Below are 11,798 nucleotides of genomic sequence, written 5' to 3' on the forward strand. Positions count from 1 at the left end.
TAAGGCCACATAGTTTTTGGACAATCAGGTGCCCCTATCAAGCCTTGTTTTAGGTCTCTTCGCTCTTAAACGGTCGGATTACATTCAGTTCGTTTTCAAATTCTAACTTGGAGTGGTCGTCTATCGTCGCAATGTTTAAGTTAGCATCCTACATTTTGTACTTTGCCATTGTCCTGGCAATTCTTGCACCATTGGCACATTCTGACGAACAAGATCGTGAAGCAGCTGCGTTGGAAGCGGAATTGATAACAAATATCCGGTTGATACAAGCCAAGGGGGGAAATCTGCAGGAGGTACAGAGAGATTTGGATGCTTTAATGGCGGAGCACAAAAACAAGTTGAATGCTTTGTTGCTGAAATATAAGAAAGAACAGGAGGATATACTTTGGCGAATTTCAAATGGAATAGGACCGAGGACATCTTACATAAAGGATGGCCCTTAATTAAATGGACCAAACGAAAAATACCATTTAACTTGCCAATTATATAATGAAACATTAAATAATGGCCAAGCTATTAATTTCATTCAATAAATATGAACATATCTTAAAAACACAAACCACAATGTTTAATTTTTTATTAAATCGCAATACTCTCATATTTTTTGGGTACAGATACCATCATTTCAGTGAGTAACTGGAATGAATATGCAGGTGTATAGACGATTTAATTATTATCTGTGATGGGGAATTTGCTACTGTATTGTTTTTTTCCAGACTCGACCTCATCCGGGAAAATCTCTATATGAATCCACAAAAACCTTACAATATGGCAATATGTAATAACTGCAAGGGTATATAAACTTCGGCTTGCCAAAGTTTGTTTCTTTTCTTGTTTTATATAAAATATTCATATAGCTTTAAATATATAAGTCCGCATTTGGACATCCGGGTTACCTTATCAGCAAAATACAAAATACAAACTTATAATACATATAAGGCCACATAGTTTTTGGACAATCAGGTGCCCTTATCAAGCCATGTTTTAGGTCTCTTCGTTCTTAAACAGTCGGATTACATTCAGTTCGTTTTCAAATTCCAACTTGGAGTGGTCGTCTATCGTCGCAATGTTTAAGTTAACATCCTACATTTTGTACTTTGCCATTGTCCTGGCAATGTTTGCACCATTGGCGCATTCTGAAGAAGTTAATGTTGAAGAAGAAAGAGCTAAGTTGCAACGGGAATTCATAACTAGAGCGCTGCAGATTCAAGCCAAGGGAGGAGATCTACAGGAGGTACAGAGAGATTTGGGTGCTTTATTCGCGGATACCCAGAGCAAGATGAATGTTTTGAGTCAGATAGTTGAGAAACAACTGGAGGATAATATGCGGAAAATGCATGATCAAACGATGCAGATAAGGGCATGGCAGAAGGAATGGAGAGAGCTTAGGGCCCAGGAAAGCCAGACATCTTAAATAAAGGATGCCCCTTAATTAAATGGACCAAACGAAAAATACCATTTAACTTGCCAATTATATAATGAAACATTAAATAATGGCCATAATCACAGATTCAAGCTATTAATTTAATTCAATAAATATGAACATATTTTAAAAACACAAACCACAATGTTTAATTTTTTATTAAATCGCAATATTCTCACAGTTATTATAAATCACTGAATTCCGAAATAATGATCATATTTTTTGGGGACAGCTTTCATGTCATTAAGTAACTGGAATGAATATGAAGGTGTATAGAGGTTTTAATTATTATCTGTGAAAGGGAATTTGGTTATTGTTTTATTATTTATCGGTGTATTTTCCAGGTGGTTAATATTAGAGTAGCTTATAAAAGAGAGTGAAAATCCATAATATCTTGTTTACATAATCACTTTCCCTTTGTTGTAAGCTGCCTTAATTTAATTTTATTTAAAACAAGGGTATACAATGTGTTCCCATAACATACGCTGAAATTAGCAGAACTTAAACATAACACCAATAACTGCGAATATCGATACTGTATTTTGTTTTTTTTTTTAATACCAAAACGATAGTCGAGTTAACGACCAATAGAACTTATTTATTGTCGTACGAAATAAGCAACAAAAAGTTGTTCTCTTTTTGACAATAATAACATTTTTAGCCATTATAAGGGTTATAAACTTATTTTACCTTTGATATAAGCCAAAGCTTCATTCATATAATTTCAAATAAAAATCTGGATAAAATTATAAGTAATTTTTTGTGAAATAACCCAACAATCCAAGAGTTTTAAACCAAAATTTGCAGCTTACACTACACAATGTGTTTTGTTTGGGTGACGAAAAACTAGAATTTCGATAGACGGTTAACAGCGCAGTATTCACCACGGTGCGCTTAACAGCACGCACCGCCGGCAGTGGTGAGTTTGTTGCGGGGAGTGTGGTGGATACCGCCATTGCTGGAGATTGCCGCAAAGAGAAAAGGAAAACAACAAAAAGACCGGTGATTTTATACGCCTTTAATTACCTGATAAACTCCCCGATGGCCGATAAGCACCGACTGAGGAACCCATAAGATCCAGATAAGCAGTGGGCCCCAGAATCAATTGTAACCGCCACGCATAAGCACCATCCGGAAGTCACTTGCACGTCGAAAACCCCCAAACATTCCATCATAATGCCCGAATACGTACCGGCCCGCGGCTTCAAGGAGATGGAGAATCTCCTCAGGCTCTACGAGAACCAGCGCAACATCTACATCTATTTCTACGGCGAGAAGGACAAACAGGGACGCAGCTGGTGCCCCGACTGCGTAGCGGGTAGGTGACGAATGCCCCACCGTGGTCATCTGCGGTATTTCGGCACTAGTTTTACAAGTGGTACTCATTTTTATGAATTTCCTTGTTAATTTCAGGACTGTATCTGCTTAGGACCCTATTTTTTAATAACGATTGTACTTTATAGTTTCTTGTGCCGAAATATCTTACACTTTTGGACCCTTCTTTTGAAATAATTTATGTTTAATTTTTATGACATTTTGATATTCCGTTCAAAGTATTATATTAAAGCAATATTATGTATACGACCTGTGTGATTCGTAGCTGACGTTGCATTTGCATTATTTCGGCACTAGGATACTAATGGTACTAATTTTTGTTTGAAGTCTTTCAATAATTGCTGGGTTTTATCTGCTTACGAACCAATTTTTTTTAAATAACGATTATACTTTATAGTTTCTTAAAAATAAAATAAAATTGAAAATGTAATCCCTTAAAAACCTTACAAAAATCCTGTTTCCTAGGGTATGATAAGGATATATAATAAATATATCTACACTATATGGTTAACGGGTAATCCCCGGTACTCCTCTATGTTCCAGCTGAGTTACCCCTCAAAAAAAAAACTTCAACACATTTTTTTATCCAATTTAAGCTTATACCCCTGAATATGTCTAACCACTCCTGATAAGACCCGTTAGTAATTCCAATTTCTCCACTATTTTCCAGCCGAGGATACGATAATGAGTGCCTTTCGCTCGCACGCACCGGCGGACTGTCTGATCCTGGTGGTGGACGTGGGCAACCGGGAGTTCTGGATGGGCAAGGACAATGCGTTCCGCAAGCCCCCCTACTCGGTGGACGGCATCCCAGCCCTGATCCACTGGAAGGGCGTGGAGAGACTCGATGGGGATCAGTTGCTGAAGAAGAGTCTTCTGGAGCTTTTCTTCGAGGAGACCGATTCGCGCAAGAGCAATGCTGTCACTCAATAAAATGCGATATGCGATTTGAGTCTAAACTCGAAAGAGAGAGAGAATTCTATATGTATGGCTCTCCACTCGGAGAAAAGTTCGAGTGGAATTGGGGATTTTGTTTTTGGCGAGGGGGGGGATGAGTGAAAATGGAGGAATGAGGGGGCGACCAAAAACGAGTCGAAATATTCTGGTTTGCAGCGCGTTGCTCGACATTTTCTCGTTTATTTGCACGCATGTCGTCGACCAGGACGAATCGTTTGGCAAAACGCGGCTGAATTTGAATAATCGTGGCAATAACGGTAAAAGCGGCACACGGTCTAACGGTAAACACGCGCGGCAACGCGCCGTCTCGCTCGCACGCAAATGCCGCTATTTTACCTTTTTTTTGCAAGTGTTCTTAACAAAAAAAAACAAATTTAAAAAAAAACATGAAACAGTTCTTATAATATAGGTAAAAATATATAAAGTACAAAATGTATAAAATACATAAACACACGCCCGTACAATTGTAAAAGCCTAACGTTTAAAAGTAACAAATAAAAAAATCTGTATTACGAAGGCAATACCATTTTTTAGTTGTACCAAATATATCAATCAAAAATAAAAAAAAGTTTTTTTCACCAGAACATAAACCGCATTTTTTAAGCCCTGTTGCTTCTTTAACTTTTATGGCATTGTAAGGAAAACAAATTTTAAAACAGTAAAACAAAATTTGAGTACCCAATGATACAGTTTATTTTAAAAAATTACAACATTAAAAAAAAACAATTAAAATTTTTTAAAATTCTTCACCAAAGCCCTATTGTTTTCATTTCTTTAATTTATGGTGTAATGATTCCCATTTAATAAAAAGCTCCAGGAGTTAAAAGTGTTTTAAATCTGAGTTCGGACAATGCCTTTAAGCCCAGTTTTGGTGTGCTTTATTTGGTTACTTTATGTTTAACCATTAATAAATTAAAGAAAAAAATAAAAAACCAGTGGTAGAACGAGAGGGAGTAGGTGGGAAGAAAGAGAGGTATATATACCCACGATCCACTTGACGGAGTGGTGCTAATAAATACGCGAACATGACAACAAAATTATTTGAACAAGTCGCGACGAATGGGTTAATGAAAAAGTAAAAAACAAATAAATTAAATTAAATTGGCAGAGATCGAACAGAAAATAAAATTAAAGAAATATAGAAAAGGTAGCAAATATAATATTTTATTTGAAAATTTGAAGGCGATAAAGTAATTTTTAGGACCTTAGAACTTGATTCGGTTTTATAACATTATTTTTATTTTGTTCTCCTTAATTAACTATTAATACTTCATTTTTTTTTTGAGCTTATTGCACATTATATATTTTATATATATTTAATATACATAGTTGAAGGCTTTTCTTTTCGTGTTGAATTTTTTTTTTAAATTGAAAGATGGTTTTAAATAGTTCAGCCTAAAAATATGCGCCTAATTTTTCCTACTTGAACGAAATTAGAAACTAACTAATTTCCCTCTTTTAAAAAGTGTAGTTGGTAGGGAAAGCTTTTAAAATATTTCTTAAATTTAAAGAAATATTTGTCCAAAATACATATTATAATCTTTTACAAACTAAATCACAATTCTGGCAAGAATTCGTCCATTAAATTTTCTTCAGAAAAATATATTTTCTAATGCTTGACCCTGGCATATTTATTGTGGCGAAAAGTCTAATTTAATGAGCAGTCAAAAAACATTGGAAATTTATAATAAACGAAATCAAATTCTGATTTTTATGTCTTATTTCTGTGCGGATTTTGTTGTTCTGTCAATTAAAAACCGAAAATTCTTAATGAGGCACGTAACAAGCTAGACAGCTGATCCCCCGGCACCCTCTATATAAAGAGACACCCCTGACCATCTAAAATCAGCAAAATGTCATTAAAGAAGCTCGTAAAAATCCGAAAACCAAATTGCAAATAAATTAAAGATACGCAAAATGGGAATTCAAATGCATATATAGGGATTATATAGATGCCGTGGGTAGAGATCGGTGGATTGAGGATCAAAACTATTTTCTGGGTATTGGGTTTTTCTTACGTTGTAAATCTGTTAACGCAACGATTTTCATTTATTTATTTTGTATTCGCCTTCCGTATGCACCTGCAAGTATTTCGATTTATAGTGTCATTGAAAATCATAATTTATTTATAATTCCTATAGAGAGACTGGCATCTTGCGATCTGTATCTCTCACGCCGCTTTGTATATTTTATTTATTATTGCTCTTTATATTTAATTGACGCATTTAGTTCATAGAAACAGCAAAAACAAACGTGTAGCGCGTATATCATCGATATGTGGAAATTATATCTATAATGATGATATAGCAGATACATGTGGCTGTGTGCACATATTTTATATCTGCTGCGCAGAGCTTTCATATATATATCTGTCTATATATATTGAATTTTTATAGGAAAATCGAAAAAAAAATTAAGTATACGCAGAAATCCAATCAAATGTCACACTCGGTTGGATCTGAAAAGGATGGCGGTTTTTTTTTTGGTGAAGGTGAGGAAAAATAGGCAAATGATTGCGAATGAATATCGAATAAAAAGAGGTCGAAGAGGTTTCATCATCTGGAAAGATTGGACAATGCTCTCCTAAAGTATTGAAGGAATCAAGAATAAACTCTGATCTTGAACATTATTATTGAGTACAGAATACACATTATTAATATATTTATTACGTTTCATATGGGATATTTGATTTTTTGGTAGTTAAAGAATATATACCGTTTTTAATGACATAAATAAAATAAATAACTTGTAGAGTTCTTAAATTTGTATCCTATTAAATTGCAATTAAAACTCAAGAGAAAACTGACCTTGCCATTCGAACTTTCAAACGGAAAACGTAAATTCTGATCATAGTCCCCCAAAAAAACCTTATCGAAGGCCCCTCCCCATTTTAACCCACTGGTGCCCCCAATTTCGGCATTTGGTAATGAGCCATGTGGTCAGCCCCTAGGCATTAACTGACCGATTTCCAGAAACGATTGCGATAAATTAACGTGTACTACCTAAAAGAAGTAAAAAAAAAATATGGCCAGGGGGGGGTGTATGGGGCCGAGTGTAATTCTTATCAGAATGTGCAGAAGTTCCAACTGATAGAGCGTTTGGGGCCAACAAAAAACCAAAACGAAAACCGAACGAGGCGAAAGTCAAACAAACAACAGAAATAACAATTTTTTTTGCCGGCAACGTTGCTAATGACGACACTGAAAAAAGGGGTTGTGAGTTTGGGGCTTGGGGGGTTAAGGGGTGTCAATTGCCGCGTGCTATTTGAAAATCGTTAACAACGTCAATGGCAACAAATGTGCAGCACATTTTCTCGGCTCCACTCAGCAAAAACAATAATTACACCTCTTTGTTGCATTTTATTCAATTTAATTATTTTCCTAATTATTTATAAGTTTGTCGGTTACTTAATAAAATATTTTTAATTTTCGTTTATTTTGCAAAATGTACTGATAGAAGAATAAAGCAAAAAAGACTAAAAATAATAACTTTAATTTATTTGTTTATCACTTTATAGCATTTCAGTTAATACCATTTAATAACAGTCGTCCGATAGCAAGTGCTTAAAATGATATGTTTAGAAAATTGATAAGATATGAGAAGTAATTTATTTCTTCCACATCAATAAAAAAAGCCATATAGTAGCAATGAGTTCTACAAATTTCAAAAAATTTAATTTCATAGTTAATCATAGTTATTCTGCATTATTAATGCAGAATAAAACTCTGTAGAACAAAGCTCATTTTTGAATCTTATTAATTTTTTACAAGCTTTCGCTTATAGTTTCTTATATATATCCTAGTTCTTTTAATCCTTTATAGCTTTGAATATTGTTTGTAACTTCTTGTTAAGTGTTATTTTGGGTATTATTTTTTTTGGACGAGCATCCGTTTTCGGTTCTCCATTCTAATTTCTTTTGGCCCCCTCAAAACCCTTTGCCGCCCCATCGTTTTGTTGACGTTGGCTTGACATTTTCCGATTTCCCGACTTCCCGAACTTTTTCCGATGCGGTTCGATGGCGACGACGGTCGAAAGTCAGATTCAGTCGGGCTACGTCGCCGGTTCGGTTCTGTTCTGCTCGGAGCCCGGAATTCGAACTCGATTCCAAGTCGATTCCAATTGCAATTCCAACTGGAACCGCACATACAATTCGAATTCGTGTTTGTTCACTCGCTTCAATTGCAATTATAATAAGTAATGCCAGTACATAGCGATGGCAATAACAATAATAATAATAATAATAGCAATAACAATAACAATAACCGACAGCGAAAACAGCGACAGCAATAAACAAATTTATTTTGTCATTCCGAAGATCGGCGGTCTGGCCATAAAATCAAATAAGAAAGAAACTCGTGATCGCGATCGTGATTGTGAACATCATTGAACATCCACAACTACAACGACAATCAAGATTGAGCGCAATCGGACAAATTGTTGCCCTATTTTCAGATTTGTGTGTGACTTACATGTGACTCTTTTCTATCAGTTGATCAATTGATTTCGGAACTGGGAATTTAAAAGTCTGTGTTTGTCGATATTGTAGGATTTTGAGTATTAATTTACTTATAATAACCATCAAGTGATTCGAAATAATTTTCAATTCATTTGGTTTCATATAAAAATCTTAAAGATCGTTCTCGATCTGGGAGTTATCTTATCATTCAGGCAGCTCTGTTGCAGTTATCTAAACAAGTTTCATAATGTTCTATAATGATCATTAGATGAGCACTTATCTCGTTGATTTTATCTTCTAATGGACCTGATAACAATTTAATTGGTTCTTTCTAAAGAACGTTAAAGTTATTGGGATGTTAAAAAAGTCATTGGAGAACTTAAATACTTTAAATGATTTAGCAAAATTAATCATTTACATGGGAAAACTTTAGACAGGCATGAGTGTCTCTGAATATGACTTTAATTTTCCACACTTTTGATCTTTGAAATTAAACCTTAATAACAGCCTAGCGAAATCAACTTCACTTACGTAGTTCCCCTCTTTAGTAAATCAATCACTTGTGAAGTGTGTTTGCTTAAATAGTTAGAGCTTCTTGATTGATCGCTGATCAGTAAACTTGGATTGTGTCAATATTTAAGTTTTATTTGTTGACTCTTCAAATTGATTGGGAAATTTGTTGAAAGATCTCGTACAGCCTTTGATGATGATGTTTTCGATTCGTGATCTTTAACTTCCTCTGATCTGTTGACTTAAGAAAAGATCTCTCTGATCTTATGAATTCGTTTTTGAAATTCATTTTGTTTTACAAACTCATTGATTTTATGTGACTTTTATATGATTCTCTATTTCTATTGATCATTGGTGTTACTTTGTATTCAATGGAAATGTTTTTTAATTATTTTGGTCTTCAGTATCTTTATTATTTTGTTGGATTATTTTAAAAGTTCCTTTATCGGCAAACCATTTTTGTTACCATTTTTTATGTTGATCTATAAGTCGTACAGTTTGTAATTATATAATTAATTTTTTTACAACTGAACCTATTTTTTAAGAAGATTGTAACGTTTATTATGATTCATATATCAAGGTCTTAAAATATTCAATTAAATTAGTGCTATTTATTTTTTAAAAATTCATAAATTTATATTTGTTTTCCTGATCTTTTTGATGAATTTTAATTATAATTTAGATTTGCTCGCTCCGTGATTTCCCATTTCCTCCGCTTCATTTTCTCCGCCTCGGCTTCTGCATTTCTCACGTTTGATGATGTTTTCGCTTTTTGCTTTCCATTTTCATTTTCATTTCCATTTTCAATTTTATTATGACTTTTTTGCGTGCGCGATTAAAATCGGCCGTCTCTCTCCGACGTTCAGTTTGCCGTTCTATTTTCTATTTTTCCATTTTTTCTATTTCCAATTCAGAGGCTGTTCGCTTTATTCAATTTCAGTTGGGTTTCAGTTGATTTTGGCGCGTTGTGCTTGAGCGATCATCTCGAGAGCGTAAAATAGAAGCCGACGCGAAACGCGATACCCGATTTTGGTCTGAAAGAAACCAAAACAAATACAAAACAGATTACAAAAATTAGTAGAAAAAAGTACAAAAAAATACGAATAGTAAAACTAGGGTCTAAGCAACCGATAAGCTCACTTATCTGTGCGGGCGTGTGTGTTTCATCATTAGTATAGCCTATACCTTATATGTGTTCATGTACGAGTATATGCAATTTATTATAATTGTTTACAGTCTGCGGTTGATAAAGACTTTGATTGAGAATTAAAGCGTGTGCTAAAAAAATAATTACAATTTAATAACACACAAGAGAAGTCTTTGAACTCGTCGAAAAGAAAATTCGAATTTTTTGTTCATTTTTTTTCGGTTACTGTGCTAATCAGAAATCTGAAATTTTCGGCGATAAGCCAACGGAAGCTGATAAACAACAAAGAAGCGGCGGCATCTGGAAAATAATAAAAAGAAACTTGAAGGTTTGAGGTGAGTTTTTGAGTGTAAAAATCGAGTGAAAGAGCGGCGGCTGCGCACTTTTTATCGCGGGCTTTTCGCAAAAAGGGGGGTTTTTCTCGTGCAAAAACTGTCAAAAGAGCAAAAAGGCGGAAAAGAGACGAAACAACAACAAATGCAGTAGAACAAGCTAAAAAAAAAAAGAAGAAGAAATAGGAAACGACAACAAAAAAGCAGCCCAAACAACAACAAATGTAACGCGGAAAAGGCAGTTTTCTTTGGCCGCAGCAGCAGCAGCATGCGGGAAATTCATCCGCAAAGCCGCAAAATAAATATGATTTAGCAAATAACTATCGCAAATAGCAATATCCTAGAGCAATATCTATAAAATCCTTATAAATAAACAGCTAAATTGTTGTTAAATCTTTTTTTTTGGAGTGCTTAAGTGATTGTGCATAAATAAAACCAAAAAGCTGTGAAGTAAATATTTAAAACATAAAGTGCCAAATTGTTGTATAGAAAACCAAACAAGCTAGGCAAATAAATAAATAAAGTGTCTGAAAACCAAAATATGAAACGCTTTTGGCAAATAAATAAATAAAGTGTCGTGAATAAATTTAAATATAAAACAAGGAAAATCGGAATTTTTCACGGTTAACAAACATAATTCGAACGAAAATAAACAACAAAATAACACAGGCGGCGTTTTGCAGAGAGCAAGAAGCAGAGCAGAATCCGAGGAGACAAAAGGTAAGTGACCTTCTCAGTCACCACCCACAAACCACCCACCCCCCTCCCCCATCCCAGCGAAACCACCCACCACCCGCTGGAAAAACAACAAACTCCCGAATTCAAAGCAATTAAAAATTCTCAGCTCGTTGCCGTTTGGAGAGCGAGTCAAAAAAAATAAAAAATAAAAGAAATGTCCGCAAATTTTTTCATTGCCTTCTTTGAGGAGCTTTTGTTTTTTTATTTGGCTGGAAAAGTGGGTGGTACAATTTTTTTTTGGCCAGCGGGCGGTACATTTTCCTGGGCCGAGCAACAACAAAATAAGGGCCAGAGGCTGTCCGCTGTCGGCAAACATTTTCCTGCCTTATTTTTATTGAATTTTATTGTTCTGCCGCTGAAGAGAAAAGCGCCTGCGTTGGGAAAATCGCGAGAGAAATGCGAATTGAAGAGAGATTTCTCTCGGCCATTACTCAACATTGAGTAGATTTAGGGTTTTGGGAGACAATTTCGGGTAGGTAGTTCCCATTAAAACCAGGTGAAAACATTCGGGGAGAGAGAAACTCAGAGAAATAGAGAGAAGCGAGAATTGAGCGAAATTCTCTTTGAGTTTTCACCCAGGAGAACAAGTGGAAATCAACTTGGTGCAATTTACATACATAAACCACTGTTATTTGTCCACAAGTTGTGACTTACAATTAGGTACATTTTTAAACAAAAATAATGTTTTTCAAATTTATTAAAGGTTTAAATTATTTCATTATTTTTTTTTAAATATTTCTTTTACTCAATTTTAAGAATACAATTTTAGAAATAATTAAGTTAAGTTTTTGAGAAAGCTAATATTTATTAATATAAAATAACTTCAAAAATATTGAAGTACTAAAATAATTTCATATGATAAATAAAAATATATATATATCAGTCACAGTTTTTAGCCAC

The 11,798-nt window shown here is 34.5% G+C and overlaps 1 protein-coding gene across 1 annotated transcript; it reads left to right on the top strand.

The window, feature by feature from the left end:
* Window positions 1-2,252: 2,252 nt before the first annotated feature.
* Window positions 2,253-3,724, top strand: LOC108045451 (thioredoxin domain-containing protein 17). Its single transcript, XM_017124780.2, has 2 exons — window positions 2,253-2,741; window positions 3,429-3,724. Exons 1-2 carry the CDS (start codon window positions 2,600-2,602, stop codon window positions 3,689-3,691), a joined length of 405 nt encoding a protein of 134 aa, XP_016980269.1. The 5' UTR covers window positions 2,253-2,599; the 3' UTR covers window positions 3,692-3,724.
* Window positions 3,725-11,798: the final 8,074 nt, after the last annotated feature.

Source organism: Drosophila rhopaloa, unplaced genomic scaffold (genome assembly GCF_018152115.1).
Source record: "Drosophila rhopaloa isolate 14029-0021.01 unplaced genomic scaffold, ASM1815211v1 contig_3, whole genome shotgun sequence".
Taxonomy (NCBI): Eukaryota; Metazoa; Arthropoda; class Insecta; order Diptera; family Drosophilidae; genus Drosophila; species Drosophila rhopaloa.